This window comes from Canis lupus, chromosome 20 (genome assembly GCF_011100685.1).
Source record: "Canis lupus familiaris isolate Mischka breed German Shepherd chromosome 20, alternate assembly UU_Cfam_GSD_1.0, whole genome shotgun sequence".
In the NCBI taxonomy this organism is placed as follows: Eukaryota; Metazoa; Chordata; class Mammalia; order Carnivora; family Canidae; genus Canis; species Canis lupus.
This window is the reverse complement of record NC_049241.1, coordinates 617364-629881: the sequence shown is the minus strand read 5'-3', so window position 1 is coordinate 629881 and position 12518 is coordinate 617364. Positions and strand designations below refer to the sequence as shown.

The window sequence follows — 12518 nt, the reverse complement described above, 5'->3', positions numbered from 1 at the left end:
GGAGGAGAGGGAGAGAGAATCTTAAGCAGGCTCCATGCTCAATGTGGAGCCCAACTCGGGGCTTGATCTCATGACACTGAGATCATGACCTCGGCTGAAATCAAGACTTGGATGCTCAACCAGCTGAGCCACCCAGGTGCCCATTGTTAGTTTTATATGTAAGTATTTCTTTTTTGAGAGTTCTAATGAAAATAGTATTGTGTTTTCAATTCCAAATTCCACTTGTTCATTGCTGGCACATAGGAAATGAAGTTTTGTACTGTAACCCTGTATTCTGTAACCTTGCTATAATGGTTTACTAATCCAGGAGTTTTTTGTTGATTCTCTGAGATTTTCTGTAAGATGATCTTGTCATCTGCCAACAAAAAAGTTATTTCTTTCTTCCCCATCTGTATACAGGTATTCCTGCTTTTCTAAATTCCCTATTAGGCCACTTTCCTTTTATGAAAGATCTACATTGGTATGTTTTCACTAACTGAAAGAAAACTGAAGAGGATTTTCACGTTTATGAAAAAAGGCAAAAGGTGAAAATAGTGTTCAGTGTCTGCTGTGCAGTAAGCCATTATGGAGGCCTCACTTACCTGCCTCCAGCAACAAGACTGGCACTGCCAAGCTCCTGCCCCAAGAACTACACCCAGCATCTCAGTACCAAGGCTCTAGAGCTCTGCACTGTGTCTTTGCACATCAATGCTCTATCTCTTCTTTATGCATGTTAGCAAGATGAGTCCGAAGGTTTCAGAAAAGCCTAAGAGAGGTTATTTTTTGAGTCTGGGAACACTGAGAAAATTTTCCTTATCAATTTATGCTACTTGCTCCTTTGCTTTATACCATTTTGGTTTACAAAAGGTTTTATAGGAATGTTCTACTTTGATATTGAGGAAACCTGTATGTTTATTTCCTTCTCTTGTCTTATTGGCTTAGTGAGGACTCCCAGTAAGATGCTGAAAAGGAGAGGTGAGAGAAGACATCCTTGCTTTGTTCCTGATCCTAGTGGGAAAGCTTTAAGCATGATGTTAGTGGTAGGGTTTTTGTAGATAGCTTTTACCAAGTTCAGGAAGTTCTCTATTCCTAGTTAACGGAGAGCTTTTATTATGAATCGGTGTTAGATTTTATCAAATGCTTTTTTTCTGTATCTATTGATATAGTGATGTGCTTTAATTGGTTTTCAAACACTGAAACAGCCTTGCATATCTGGGAAAAATCCCACCTGAACACAGTGTACAATTCTTTTATACATTGTTCGATTCAATTTGCTAATATTTTGTTGAAGATTTTTTACATGTATGTTCATGAGAAATACTGGCCTGTAGTTTACTTTTCTTGTAATGTCTTTCCCTGGTTTTGGAATTAGGTTAGTGTTGGTCTTACAGAATGAGTTAGAAAGTATTCCCTCTCTATCTTCTGGAAGACACTGTAGAGATTGGTAAAATTTCTTCCTTAAATATTTAGTAGAATTTGCTACTAACCCCATCTGGGTCGGGTGCTTTCTCTTTTGAAAGTTATTAATTATTGAATCAATTTCCTTAATAAATACAGACCTATTCAGGTTACTTGCTGCATATATTTTTAAAAGTATATGTGTATCTCTTGCTGAGATAGGGTGGTTGAGTTCACGGAAGTTAATGCATACAGGCCATGACTCTCCTGGAAATAAAGTGTTGGTGCTCAAGGATGGCTCAGCTGGCTAAAGACCAGTGACTGGAGTGCATCTCCAGGATTCTGCTAATGCAAGTGTGTACGTGTGTGTCCTCTGGCCAGGTTTCTGGAATCTGGGAGGCTGCCTGCATTTCCCCAGCTCATCTCCCTTTCTCTGTCTCTGCTACTCTCAGCTTTCTAGGAGACACAATCTTGCCTGAGAGCTAGTGGTTTCATATCACCCAAAAGAGACTCTGGGCAGGAGATTCTCCATGGCAGGACACAGGCCAACAAGACTCAAGAATATGACTCCCTATGGAGCCTCAAAGCCCTGGGATGGCTTCCACCTTACATCTTTGCACTTGCTTTCTCTCTGCCTGGAACCCTCTTCCACCAGATATATGTGGCTTCCCATTGCTCAGGAAGTGCCTGGTTCAAATGATGCTTTCCCCTAGAAGCCTGCCCTGGCCCTCCGCTATGGCCTTCCCTATCACTGTCTCTCTTCTTTTGGCACATGTCAGTACCTACAAGTCACCCCTGTCTGCCTCCAACAAAAATCAGCTGCACGAGGCAGGGCCTTGCTTGTCCTTAGAGAGCCTAGCCCTGGGCTTGCCCCAGAATAGGAGTTCACTCTTTGGGTGTGAAGGGATGATTCCTTGCTCCTGATGAGCCTCACCTATTGCCCCAGTCTGACACGGCCCAGCAGAATGCACCTGGGTGGGAGCCCCTTGATACCTCCCAGGTTGCAGGCTGCTCTGGGGTGGGGAGAGGACTAGCCCCATGTGGATCCACCTACCTGACCTCTTCCCACCTCCTCCCCAGCTCTCCTGCCCAAAATGACATGCCTTCTCCCCAGAGTCAGGCTTCCAGTGGAGCTTTCCAGAAAGCTGAAGCTAGAGCAGGGGCAGAACTTTGGATGGGAGGATGGGTGGCTGCATAGCTCAGTTCCCAGTGGCTACGGGGGTCCCAGGATGACAGCCAGTGATGGAACCCTCTCCTCCCCGCACCCAGCCAGCCCTGTCAGGAGACCTACATGCGGATCTGGGTGTTTTTCAGGGTTAAGCTCAGATCATCCAGGGCCTCCTCCATCTCCTGTGTGTTCTGGATGAGGGAGAGGTTCTGCTCCTCTAGATTCATGAAGACGTCCAGGAGCTGCTGGGGCTCTGTGAAGTACAGCTCCAGCTCCTGCAACCAGAGCCATGTGTGCAGGCCGGCTGGGCAATGCGGGGGGACGAGCTTCTGCAGCCCCACCCAGAGTGGGGCCACTGACCTCCCCTTCACTGTCTGGATCCTCGTACACTGTGGAGATGGAGTTTGACCTGCAGAGAGATGTGGGGTCAGGGCACTGCTACCCTGCCTGGGGAGGCAGGGGAGCCAGAGGTCTGCTGGTTGTCTTACCCCATCCCCGGTGCTGAAGCCTCCTGGCATCACCAGGGTACCTTCCTGCCCCTTGTGCCCTCCTCCTCTCCGTCCCAGCAGCTGAGCAGGCAAGGGCACCAGTTCCCCTTTCCTCCCCATAGCTGTCGTACAGCAGTCAGGGGACAGTTTCAAAATTCGATTAGTTGATAGCATTTCAGTTAGAATAAAACTCAGCCTCCCCGGGAGCCTGTAGGGCCCCTACTGTGCCCTCACCTCCCTCTGCTACCCTCGAAGTTGCTCTGCTCCTGCCCTACCAGCTCTCTTGAGGTTTCTCTGGGGGCTGACCCTACCACAGGACCTTTGCATCCACAGCTGCCACTGCTAGAGTTGCTGGCTCCATTTGTCATTCTATTTCTACCATTTCTTTCCTGCCCACCTCCCCTATCTAGGTTTGCCCTTGGCACTTGTCCTTGACAGACTACTCAGAGCTCTCCTTTGATACCGCAACCACCTCGACTGATCCTGAGCACCCTACATGGGCGGGGACCATCCTGCACTGGCCTCAGGGTTGCACTCAGTATGGGGTCCTGGAAGCCCCCGCTGGATGGGACCTGGCTGCCACTGACTTCCAAACCTGCTTCCATCGCCCCTCCTGGCCTCCTTCAGCCCAGGCCCTGGCCCTGGATGTGCAGCTTCTGCTAGCTGAGAAGCAGGTGGGGCAGGCTCATAGCCAGAGGCATTTGGGCTCTGCCCCCAGGAACCTGGCTGAGAACTGCCTGACTCCAGCCCTGACCTGACACAGGAGAGGTGCTAAGTGCAGGGCTCTGTGGGAGCCCAGAGGGGGAGCCCTGGAGGATTTCCCAGAGGAAGGGTCACAGTAACAACCAAAGCACTCACCAGGCCGGTGCCTCATACTGAACACTTGATGTCCATTTGGCAAATGAGCATGCAGCTTAGAGAACTGGCCACCCACCCAAGGTCACCAGCAGGGTACTGCTGGCCTAATTGGCACCTGAGAATCTGCCCTCTGGATGAACGTAGTCTGGGGGGCAGGCTGGACTTTAGCTCCCACTTGTCCTCTCAACTGAATGCCTTGTGCAGCCCGCCACCTGCTCGACTGTACTCAGTGGCCCTGGTTGCATGGCTAACAGATGGAGAGACCTGGATAGTGTGATCCATAGACCTCTCTTCCAAGGGATGGGCCCAACATGGGGCTTTGATGGCGGGAGCTCCAGGCTGAGGGCAATCCAGGCAGAGGAAGCATGCATAGCTACCCTCTTGGAGCCTCTGTTCAACACTGAAGTGGAAGAAACAGTTCCCACTGGCCAGGCTTGCAGGGATCAAGGTTAACCGAAGGCATGTGCCCGGCCCCCCAGGGGTGGCTGGTCTCCAAAAGGCACCACATGATGCACAAGGATGAAAGTGAGCCTGGAAACTGGTAGCACTCAGGTCCCCTCCCAGCCCAAGATGCATCAGTTCGGGACACGGTGGAATGAGAACATCAAGGGGGGGGGGGGATGCACTCACAGAGGCGTGGAGCTCAGGAGCAGGTGGGTGACAGACCACGGGAGAGGCCGTTGGAGAGAAGGAAGGACAGGGGATGGTGCACGTAAGGGGTGAGCAGAAGATACAGACCCGCGAAGGAGGGTGGCGGGGAGGCTCCTGAGCGCCTGGACCAACTGTTCTTGCAGCCCAGGTACTGCGACCCTTATCTAAGCCGACAGACTAGAAAGCTTCCAGAAGAGAGCACAGGAGACTATTTCAGTGACTTTGGGATTGGAAAAGATTTCTTAAAGAGGGCACAAAATGCACCAACCATCAAAGCAAAGATTGGCTAATTGGATTCAAAATGATCACAATGAGAGAGTAATAAGACAAGTCACAGGCTGGGCAAAGTTATTCATACTATACTCTTACATGGAGAGGTGGCATCCAGATAGATAAAGAACTAATAGAAACCCAGAAGAAAAAGACCAATAGTCCAATAAAAATGTACAAAAATTGGGGCAGCCCGGGTGGCTCAGTGATCTAGCACCGCCTTCGGCCCAGGGCATGATCCTAGAGACCCAGGATCGAGTCCCACGTCAGGCTCCCTGAATGGAGCCTGCTTCTCCCTCTGCCTGTGTCTCTGCCTCTCTCTCTCTCTCTCTCTCTGTATATCTCATGAATAAATAAATAAAATCTTAAAAAAAGAAACCCTGAATGAAATATCTATATATTTTTAAATGTACAAAAATTGAACACTTTACAAAGGAGGATCTGAGTGGCCATCATATTTGTCATCATGAAAATGTCATGAAGACCATAATGAGATACCACTCTACCCAGTATTAATCCTGTCTTCTCTTTTCCATATTCTGTTATGAATATTCCATTTTCACCCATGGGGCTGAGCTGACCCTGGACTGGATAGACCGTCCCTGCCAGGGCTGGCCAATTCCAGACAAAGTAAAGGACATACCCTCCAAGTGCAGACCCACCAGTCCAGAGCTCAGATCCCAAGCTCTCACAGCCAGAACCACTAGCCCCCTGCCCTATTTGCCAGATACCTGAGGACACCCGTCTGTCCCAGAGCCCCGAAATCCTTCAAGCCCGCCAATCCTAAATCCACGTCCTCTGCCTCACTCATTCTTTCCTGCAGAAACTGCAAGAGGGGGCTTCTGTCCCCTGTTCCCCAGCTCCCTGTGCCCCCAGACCCAGCCTCTTGCCTCCCCAATGCCCCCCTCCTCATGGGAACTGAGTGAAGGCCATCTTTTCAATGACATCATCTCCTGATGTGTTGGTCTCACTGAACGTCACATTTTCTACCAAGACACTCGATTTGCAAACGCCGCCGCCAGAATAGAGACTGAGGGGACCTACAACAGCCCAACCCCAGGGTCTGAGCTTGCCAGGCGAGACGTGGGGCCACTGGAGCTCTCCTGCCTGCTGGCCGGAGCACGAGTCTGTTTGGAGGCCTGGGCACAACCGCTGCTCACCTCCACCCAGCAATCCCACTCTCATTTCCAACACACAGAGGGCTCGTGCTCACACATAAAAGTCCAGGGGGCATGCCGCAGCTTTAACCAAAATACGCAGCTCTGGGGAACAGCTCCAAAGGCCCCACTCGCCACGTGGAGACAGGACCCAGACTGGGGCCTCTTGGGAGCCGGCGTGTGAAAGCAGCACCAGCCAGCTTTTGCGCACAACCGCGCAGACATGCAGCGGGAGAAGCCGGCCAAGAGCATGCTGGGGCCCTTCTCACGGCACCGAGCGTCAGCACAGGGAAGAGCCCCAGGGCAACAGATCCAAACAGTGCCAACTTCCTGGGTGAGGTCTGACCAAGGAGGGCCTGAGGGAGTTCTGGGCACCGGGAATGTTCTATGGCCGGGTCTGGGTGTGATTACACAGGTGCCTACATGTGTGAAAATTCAAGGATTCCCTTAAGATTTGTTCGTTTTGTTATCTGGCAATAGCATCAATATAAGAGGGAAAAAGTAAAGGAAGACTGACCATGTCAGACACTTCCCAGCCTCTGGAGGCTCTGACCTGAGGTGCCAGCTCCCCCTGGGTGCTGGTACCTCGGTTTTCTCACCACCCTCCAGGTGGCACTGGGGCTTGGGGTGGCTGGCTGGGGAAGAGGCAGGAGGAAGTCTGTCTTGTGGTCACTTGCTGCAGCTGGAGAACACTGGTGGCTGTGTGTGGGGGTGTTGGGGACTGGCAGGGAGATATCTGGGAGGTGTTTAAGAGGCATCTGGTGTTCCCATAGTGGGTGCTGTAGGGGTTAAGAGGCAAGAGTCACTGGAGTTGGGACCTGTCCAGGAGGAGGGCTGGCCTTCAGCTGGAGCATCCAGGATCACTGACAGCTGTTAGACATTGAAACGACTCTGCAAGACCAGCAGACCCACCCCTGCCCCAGTGCCCCCTGGGACAGTAGATTTTGTTCACTTGGCTAGGTCCAACATTATCCTACAAGTTTCGGTGAAGATACTTATCAGATGAGATGAGCAAATCAGTGGACTTTGAGTAAAGCAGATGACGCTTCATGGTGGGCCTTGTCCAATCAGTTGAAGGCCCCAAGAGAAAAAGACTGACCTCCCAGAAAGAACAGGGAATTGTCCCAGCTCACTGCCTTCAGACTCACGTTGCAGCAACTCTTCCTCCCTGGGTCTCCAGTCTGCCAGCCACCTGCCTTGGCTCTCCAGTTTTGCCACTCTGGCCCAAGGGCGCTCCAGATTGCATGCGACAGGTAAGCACCCTGGCAGTGGCCCTGGCACTATGAAGGCAAGCGCCTCACAGCCATGCGAGCCCCCCCACCCCACAGTCACACATCATGAATAAGGCCCCAACTGTACGGGAGACCAGGGGCTAGATGGCCGGGGGAGGCTACAGTCGGCCTCCACACGTGCCCCCACCTATGCTGTGCACAGACAACGAGCAGCACAGGGCCAGCTCCCTAGTGAAAGGGAGGATGGGGTAAGAAAAGCACCTTTGCTCGTACTTAGGTTGAATGGGCGGAAATGCCAGCGTTCTATTGAGCTGCCCAACAGCAAGCAACGTCATACGGTTCAAGGAACCGTTAACATAAAAATGGCCGCCAAGGGGCGCCCAGGCCTTGTCACTTCCTCTCCGGTCACGATCGCAGGCTTAGCAGGGAATCTGCTTAGGAGTCTCTCTCTCCCTCTCCCTCTGCCCCTGCGCCTACTCGCGTGTGCTCACTCTATCAAGTAAATAAATCTTAAAAAAAAAAAAGGGCTGGAAGGATATGCAGTAGATAACAATTCCCACTGCAGTGCCACCTGTGGCTTCCTGGCCCAACAGTCTGGGTGGAAGGGGGCTGGAAGGAGGTGCACGGGTGCTGGGGGGCGGAGGCACAGGGTGAGCCTTCTCAGCTTGTATCTTTCTATATAGCTGTGATTTTTCTGAATGTATTACTTAGAAAACCCCTAAAACTAAACACATTTTCAGTGAGGGAGGAGGAGTAACTGGGGGTGACCCAGCAGCAGGGGGAGGTGGAGGGTTTGGCTCTGGCCTTGTAGGCAAGAGCAGTTTTATATGGGGACAGGTTTTCATTGGCTCACGGATCTGTTTGGGGTTTCTATTTGTCCCTCTCATGTTTTTAAAAAAGATTTGAAAGTCAGTCACACTAAATCTGGGTAATTTTTTTAAAAAATCCAGATCTGAAAAAATAAAAAAAAAAAAAATAAATAAATAAAAATCCAGATCTGGGGATGCCTGGGTGGCTCAGTGATTGAGCGTCTGCCTTCGGCTCAGGGCATGACCCTGTGATCCTGGGATCGAGTCCCGCATCAAGCTCCCCACAGGGAACCTGCTTCTCCCTCTGCCTGTGTCTTTGCCTCTCTCTCTGTCTCTCATGAATAAATAAATAAAATCTTAAAAAAAAAATTAAAAATCCAGACTCTGGCTTCTCTTGAAAAGCTCTGGAGCTCTGGCCTCATTGGCCAGCACTCCTTGGGCACCGAAGGCTGGCAGAGCCTGTACCCTTCTGCTCACACCTGTATATACTTGACTGTCCCATTAGCATCCAAGTGGGTCACCCTAGGCATAAGTTTATCAAATTGGACAGAAATAAAACTGTTCAGAAAACATCTTGATTTGGTGCTTAAGTCAGACTAGACACTCTGCATGTTGGGAACAGCCCCTCCTCATGGTCACACTCTTCCCGGATAGGCTGGACTCATCCTGGGCACCCCTGGCCTGGAGCCCCTAGGGAGCACCGCCCCCCCCCCCTCCCCCGGGCCCAGCCACTTTCTTACCCTACACTAGGCCCACTCACCCTTTAGGGTCCAGCCCGCTACTCACGCTGGGCTGGCGGCTATGCTGGAGGCTCATGGCACTGGACAGGATCCGCCCCAGCCGGGCCACCTGCAGGAACTTCCAGGGCTTCTTTGGGCCCTGCCCATCTGGAGGAAGCAGAGGAATGGTTTCCATGCACCCCAGCCCAGGGCGGGACACCTCCAGCTTGGGGCAGCCACGTACCTCTGGAGCTTGCTTTGCTCTTGATCCCTGGTCCTACAGGAAGCAGAGGAGGATTCCAGATGGCTCCCACCGGAGTCAGGCCTTCAGCAACACTGCCTGAGGGCAGAGGCTTCCCCAAGATGCCCCCAACCCTCTTTCCCTGAGCTTCAGAAAGCAAGCATGGGAGGGAAGGAGGGAAGCCCCTTGGTCTGAGTTAGCACAGGCCCTATCTTGCTTGAGTGAATGTGTGGGCAGAGCCACAAGGCCTTAAGGGGCAGCTGCTGCCTCTGGTGGGGCTTTGCGAGGTCCCCAAGGGGCCCCGGCCTGGGGCCTGGACACCTCCAAGGCCACCGCCAGCAGGTCACAGGGTCTAGATGGACCCAGGGACCCTCTCTCTCTTTTCCGCTACCTTTGTCTCCAACTGAGGAGAATAAGAGGTTCTCTTTGGGGGGCTCGGTGGCCTCCTTGGCCTTTTTGAGAGCTAGGTGCTTCTTCTCCTTTTCTTCCAACCACTCTTTGGGCGACAGCTTGTAGAGGAAGTCCTTGTAGATCTTGTAACGCTGCAAAGTGTCTTCAAATTTGGAGATTTCACTAGACCCGGGGAGGGGGTGGTGAGGTCAGCTTCTGCCTGCTGGGACCCCCTCCACAGGGGACCACCTCTGAAGCCTGGTCAAGCCTGGCAGCAGCACTGTTGTGCCGGGGAGAGGACACCACCCTGCCGAGGACCAGTGGGGGCCAGATGTCCAGTTACAGCCCTCTGTGACCTTGGAGTGGCGGCTACCCTGGGGACTCTGCCAAGTGAGCCCTGCCTCCCGCTGGTGTGGCCTGGGAAAGTCACTGAATCTTTTCTTGACCTCTGTCACCTCATTTGTAAAATGGGCAGCTGAGTCCCTGAGCTATTTAGGTTTGAGAGGTGAGGCTGTGAGGTTTGTGCAGTGCAGGGGCCCTTTTTTGCCTATAGGAGAGGTGTGCAGGGAAATGGTGGCAGAGCCAGCTCCCCAGGCTCCCCTCTGAGCTCGCCTTTTGATGTTCATGATCTGGGTGGTCAGGTCGTGGATCTCAAGGATCTTCTCCATCTTTGCTTTGGTCTCCTTCTCAGCCCTGAGGGTGGGGTGGGGGTAGGGGCGGGAGCCAATCGCAGACTGTTAAGGAGGGCGTGCACACCGCCCTGGGGGGTGGGGGCCAAGGAGCTGCTAGGGGCCAGTGGGCAGGGTAAAGGGTGGGGCGGGCTGCGAGGTGCAGGCAGGTGGAGCGTAGGTGCACAGCCCCGGGGAGGGGGCACCGGGGGCCGGGGGTGCAGGGGGCGCCGGGGGCGCGGGCCGCCCCTCTGCACTGGCTCACGCTCTCAGGGCCTGCACGGAGCTGCGGTCGTTCTCCCGGAGAAATTCGTCGAACAGGGCAGCGTCCTTCTCCAGGGACTTCTCGGCCCGCTCCAGCTCCGCCTCCTCCTTGGTTGCCAGCATCTCCAGCCGCTGGATCTCATTCCGCTTCATGTCCAGGGCGTACTGAGGGCCAGCAGTGTGGGAGACGGACTCCTTGCAGGGACGGCCCCATCCCCTGCCCTGCAGCTGGGCTTACCTGGATGAGGAACATCTGTCGCTTCTGGTTGATGTAGTTGCTCATGTTCTCAGATTCCATCTTCTTTTCTGCAAAGAGGGGAAGGATGCCTCTAGGTGGGGGGCGGCGGGGGTAGTGCGAGGGAGACCTCAGCTGGGCTAGGATGCCGCTCCTGGCAGGTGCTCTGCTGAGAGGCCCAAGTCATCCCAGGGACTCTGTTTATGTGTTGCACTCTGCATGGTGGGAGACTGGGCCAGGTGGGAAGTCCTTTCCTATGCCTAACTCAAGCCTCTCTTGCTGTAGTACTCTTCTCATCTGGAGTGAGACTCTGGACACCCCTGCGCTGAACGTTTCACCCAGCTGGACCTAATTAGGCCAGGACCTGCATCAGGGTGTTGAGACAAACATGGGGCAGCATGATCTCTATTTGGGGTGCTCTAAGCCCCCAGGATCCAATTTAGTTAGTAGCTAAGTCTAGACACCAGGGTTTAAGCCAGGTGGGAGGAAATTAAGGCAGGCATCTGGAGAGCCAGCAGAGAGCCAACACATTTGGGGCTGAAGGCCAGGGGAGCCTTTCTCCCTCATCTTTCTGGGGAAGAAGGCCTAGATGCACCCAGACATTGGAGAGGCAGGGAACCGAGGAAAGGGCTGAGGAAAGTGGCTCTCTGTGTTGTCTCTCAATCCCTCTCCTTTCCCAAAGACCCTGATGTGACATGGGAGTCTTAAGTCTAGAAGCCTGGCAGAGACCCAGCTTGGCTGCAGCCTCCCTGGGCCACCTGTGGGCAGGCCCTTCCCTCAAGGAGACCCAGCTCCTCACTGCAAATCAAATCTGGAACAAGGACATGTATTGTGCCTGAACCCCTTGGGTCCAGTCTTCCCCATCCAGACACTACCTGCCTCTCCCAGGTCTTAGGAGACAGAATGCAGCAATGTGCAGTGCTGTTCTCCCTCCTGCAGAGCTGGGCACACAAAGCTTAGGGGTTTGAGCTTAGGGGGGTGAGCTTAGGGCTCCCCACCCAAAAAAGCAAGTCATTGGGTCAGGGGTGGAGGCTGGGGGTCTCTTTAACATTCACATTCAGTACACAGGCAGTCCAGTTGGGTTCTGGGACTTTATCATCTGGGCTCGTAGAATATTCAGTACTTAAGATGTCCTCCTGGGTCATAAAATTAACAACAGCTCACACACACAACTTCCTTCTCACTATGTGCAGCATCTAAAGACGTTGAATCCCACAACCCACAGGTTGGCACTGTCCTAGGCCAGGAGAGGAACCTGCTGTGCAGAGCTGGCCCAGGACGGCGGGGTCATTCGATGCTGAAGCTGCCATCTGAACTGCAGGGCCCAGTTCCAGACCGACACTACCACCAAGGGAAGCAGCTCTATCTTACTCGTGTGCAATCTGCATTCACGTGCACGGTAACATTCCGAATGCACGCGTATTGGGATTCAAAGGCTTTCAGATCTGCAGTCTGTCTGGAATAGAGCTGTGTGCAGGCGGGGGCGGGGGGTGGGGTGGGGGAGTGTCCTACACAGAAAGACCACCCCACCCCTCGTCCCCACTGCATCGTAGCCCTGCCTCTCCAAGCAATTTGTAAGCACTGCCCACGCACGGAAGGCAAGGCCCGATGGCTGGGGCACCTTTGGTCATGGAGAGCTTCCACGCCGTGTTGTCCTGGAAGGCACGCAGCCGCTCCGCCTCGGCGCGCGCCTCCTTGTCCTGCATCTGGTCCTCCAGCTGCAGCTCGCGACGCAGGCTGGTGTGCTTGGCCGACACCTTGGAGGAGTAGGTCATCTTTTGGTGCACCCGCTGGACAGTCTTCTGCTCGCGGTCCTGGTGGCCGTGGGCCGATGTCGGTTTCTGCGCCCTCCGCCCCAGCCTGCGCCCCGCCTGCGCCCCTCGGGTCGGCGGGGATGCGCACATGCGGGGAAGGGGGGGGCGGAGGTGCGCACCTGGTCGGGGTGCGGGGGCACCAGGCCATGCACACCCACTGAGCTCGGAGGCGGCTGC

The 12518-nt window shown here is 53.7% G+C and overlaps 1 protein-coding gene across 4 annotated transcripts in view; it reads right to left on the bottom strand.

The window, feature by feature from the left end:
- Nucleotides 1–12518, bottom strand: part of CFAP100 (cilia and flagella associated protein 100) — a 54037-nt gene that overhangs the window by 16965 nt on the left and 24554 nt on the right. For 3 of the 4 annotated variants that reach the window (XM_038565439.1, XM_038565438.1, XM_038565437.1), the window contains exons 5-13: nt 12149–12341; nt 10531–10598; nt 10294–10457; nt 9973–10053; nt 9362–9543; nt 8974–9006; nt 8771–8897; nt 2906–2954; nt 2669–2820 (exon numbers count right to left, since the gene is read on the bottom strand). In XM_038565439.1, coding sequence (XP_038421367.1) covers nt 2669–2820; nt 2906–2954; nt 8771–8897; nt 8974–9006; nt 9362–9543; nt 9973–10053; nt 10294–10457; nt 10531–10598; nt 12149–12341 — 1049 coding nt within the window. The remainder of the gene's footprint in view (nt 1–2668; nt 2821–2905; nt 2955–8770; nt 8898–8973; nt 9007–9361; nt 9544–9972; nt 10054–10293; nt 10458–10530; nt 10599–12148; nt 12342–12518) is intronic. The other variant, XM_038565440.1, reaches the window with a different exon arrangement.